This window comes from Frankliniella occidentalis, unplaced genomic scaffold (assembly GCF_000697945.3).
Source record: "Frankliniella occidentalis isolate FOCC.00 unplaced genomic scaffold, Focc_3.1 Scaffold2, whole genome shotgun sequence".
NCBI classification, from domain to species: domain Eukaryota; kingdom Metazoa; phylum Arthropoda; class Insecta; order Thysanoptera; family Thripidae; genus Frankliniella; species Frankliniella occidentalis.
In genome coordinates, this window is record NW_026267132.1 from 3,213,024 (window position 1) to 3,216,135 (window position 3,112).

The window sequence follows — 3,112 nt, forward strand, 5'->3', positions numbered from 1 at the left end:
CCCTTTGCCGTCGCGTTCCCTTTGCTTCACTCGCTCGCTGTTTTCCGACGAATAATATGTGGCTCGGCTCGTCGCCGAGTCTTTCGTGTGACTTTGTCGAGAGGAATTCTTAAATCCTTGGCGTGAGGCGTCGTCGCTCTGAAGTTTTCCTGTCCCCTACTCGGCGTAGGGTACGCGAATACGGGTACAGAGTGCAGGGTACAAAAGGACGTACAAGTTTAAAGAAGGAGACAGAGAAGTCGACAGAGAGACAAAGAGCGAAGTCTTGCGGTGAGGCGGGGGCTTGCTACCGCGCTGCTGTGCGGGAGCGCCGTGGAGGTAGGCCACCGCAGACGTTTGGCGCACCCATGCGGGAGGACTGCCTACCTCCCAGGAGACCTCCAGCCCAGACAGCAGCTTGAGACGAGGGGGTTGGAGGGGTTCGGGGAAGGAGGGAGGTGAGGGAGAGCAGCGCGCAGCCCAACGTGCCTTTTAAACCAACCCACTCACTTGCTTTGCAGGTGAGTTTCCCCTCTCAGTCAACCTCCCCGTCACACGTTATGAAGACGGAGCGTTCAAAGTTGGAATAATAATAAGATAGATTGGAGCAGCGCGGAGAGCGATGGCCTGTCGAACGGAGGGCGGCCGGGGTTGCAGCAGGTCGGCCAGGCCGGGGCCGCCGAGGCCACCGCGGCCGCCTCGTCGCGCACCTACCTGAGGTTGCGCGCCCACTCGTGGCTGATGTTGAGCGCGTCCAGCTCGGGCACGTGACACCAATGCGGCGGGCTGGCGGCCATGAAGAGCTGGTTGTAGGCGTGGAAGCCGCACGGCAGCACGCCGGGCAGCAGCACGAACCACAGCAGCAGCTGCTGGTAGGCGCCGAACTCGCCCACGTCCGGGAGGATCTCGTCGAGGTCCATGCCGCGGACGCCCTGGTGGTGGTGGTGCGGGGCCCGCGTGGCCTCGGGCCTCAGCGGGTCCGCGGCCTCCGCGTCATCCTTGCCCTGCGCCTCCACGGCCGCCGACAAGGTCGCCAACTCATCCAGGGCGCCGTCTCAGTCGCGCGCGCGGGCGCGCCGCAGGCCCGAGCCGAGGGGGGCGACGCCCGGCAGCGCACCGGCTGCACCCGAGACCTGCTGGAAAAACAAACACCACATTTTTTCTTATTTAAAAAAAAAAAAAAACATTTTTTTTTTTGAATAAACTTAATTTGCAGCGGCGAGGTTTCGACGGAGGAATTTGAATAGGCCGTCCGACGAGGTCGTGAGGTGCGGTGGCGGCCACGCCCGGATGACTTTTTTCATCACGCTGAGTGAGTCCCGGGTCGCCCCGCGCCCCGCGCCGCCCCACCCGGCGACGGCGCTGAGTACTTTAGCTGAAGGGCCTCCTTGCGTATTTGAATCGACTTGGGAATCCCTTTTGACGATTTTCGAGACGTCCTCCCTCCTCGGCGCCGGGGGCGGTCCGCGGCGGGAGGGAGCCGGGCCGCCTCCGGATGGCTTTGTGCCGCGGGGATCGTGTTGACACGGGCCGGCCCTGGGCTGAGCACCCCTTCGGAGCGTGTACCTGCAGGGGGAGGGGAGGAGGGGGGGGGGCGGACCAAACACAAACCACCAAGGACATCCCAGGGACGACGACATACGCCACACAATGCCATAATAATACTAGTTTGGCGCTCACAAACGCTCGCAGGGGACAGCACAATACCCAGACTGGACCATGCAGGTCGTATTATGCACGGGCGTGCACACCAAACTGCACGAGCCCCCCGGCCGAGCACACAGACGCACGCAGCGTGCGGGGTTCGCACATATGTTTGGTCGCATGCGAGGCTGGAGCAGCCCCGACGCGCTGTGCTCGTCACAATGATGTCTGTGGCCTGTGGCCCGCTCTCCGGGCCTTGCGATCACAAGAGTCACCATGCTTTTGGCCCAGCACACTTGCCTGTGTGTATACCACGTCTCTCTCTCTCCCTCTCTCTCTTTCTCTCTCTCTCTCCCTCTCCCTCTCTCTCCCTCTCTCTCTCTCCATCGCACTGCCCTGTCATAGACGCGCACAGGACCATTCCGCTAATAGCAGTGCATGTCGCGCTATTGGCATGTCGCATCAGGACGCCAGTTATGCCCGCCCCTCCAGTCCCCCAGACCGGTCGAGAGAACATGGTCATTTCATCCACACCTCCATTCGATATCCGCTGCGGAATAACGTGCTTCAACTTTATTACCTATTATTCGTACACGTTCAGAGGCACTAATTTTTATCACCTTTAGCAGGGCTCTTTAGTGTCTCTGTAGAGGCACTAAACTAAACATTTCTTTAGCACCCATGGAAAGGCAGGACACTCAGCAGCACCACTGTTCTTCCAGTGTAAAATAACCTCACTTTTTCAGATTTTTTTTGAAATCTGCACAAGCTGCAAAATTGCACTTTGGAGTATAAATGAACATACTTTTCCTGTTTCCTGTTTCCTTTCACTACCATGTCCCCGTCCGGCCGCCGGTCCCTTTGCCTCCGTCTGCCGTCGGCCGTCCGGTCTGTGTCAATGGGACGACAATTGCAACCAGCAGGCCAGCAGCAAAGGAAAATTTGATTTCCCAGAGTAAAAGACGCGCCTCAAGCAGTGGAGACGATGGCGACGACCTTATTCTATCTTCCTATTTTTTTTCCCCATTTGCAGCCCTGTTGTAGGACTCATCGCGTTCGCTACAAACGTCCCTCCGAGACGAACCTGCTGGCCCCGTCGGCGGCGACGACGACCCCGCTCGCGGAGATTAAAGAAGATGGAAAATTGGGCGTCATTAATTTCCCTCCTCGCCAATTCATGTAAATCTTTTCGCCGGGGTGCGCGGCGCGCGGTTTTGCAGAGGCGCGGTGTTGTTTTATATTAAATTCGCGAGGCGGAGCCCTCTTTGCTATGCAAACACACAATCATCATCACGCCGGGGAGCTCTTCAGCCCCCCCTCCTCTCCCCTCCCCTCGCCGCGGAGGCCACCAGCAGCGCGCGTCTGGCTGGCGCAAAAAAGAATAACATCTGCCAATGTGGCCGCGAATGAAGTCTTTATGGTCCATGCCAATCACAAGCCTCTCCAACTCTCTTTCTCACCTAGCCCCCCCCTCCCTTCTCCATTCATT

The 3,112-nt window shown here is 58.6% G+C and overlaps 1 protein-coding gene across 1 annotated transcript in view; it reads right to left on the reverse strand.

The window, feature by feature from the left end:
• LOC113204406 (beta-alanine transporter-like) overlaps nucleotides 1-3,112 on the reverse strand; it is a 42,621-nt gene that overhangs the window by 36,306 nt on the left and 3,203 nt on the right. The window contains exon 2 of the mRNA XM_052263963.1: nucleotides 694-1,115. Within this exon, the coding sequence (XP_052119923.1) occupies nucleotides 694-899 (206 nt within the window). The 5' untranslated portion in view covers nucleotides 900-1,115. The remainder of the gene's footprint in view (nucleotides 1-693; nucleotides 1,116-3,112) is intronic.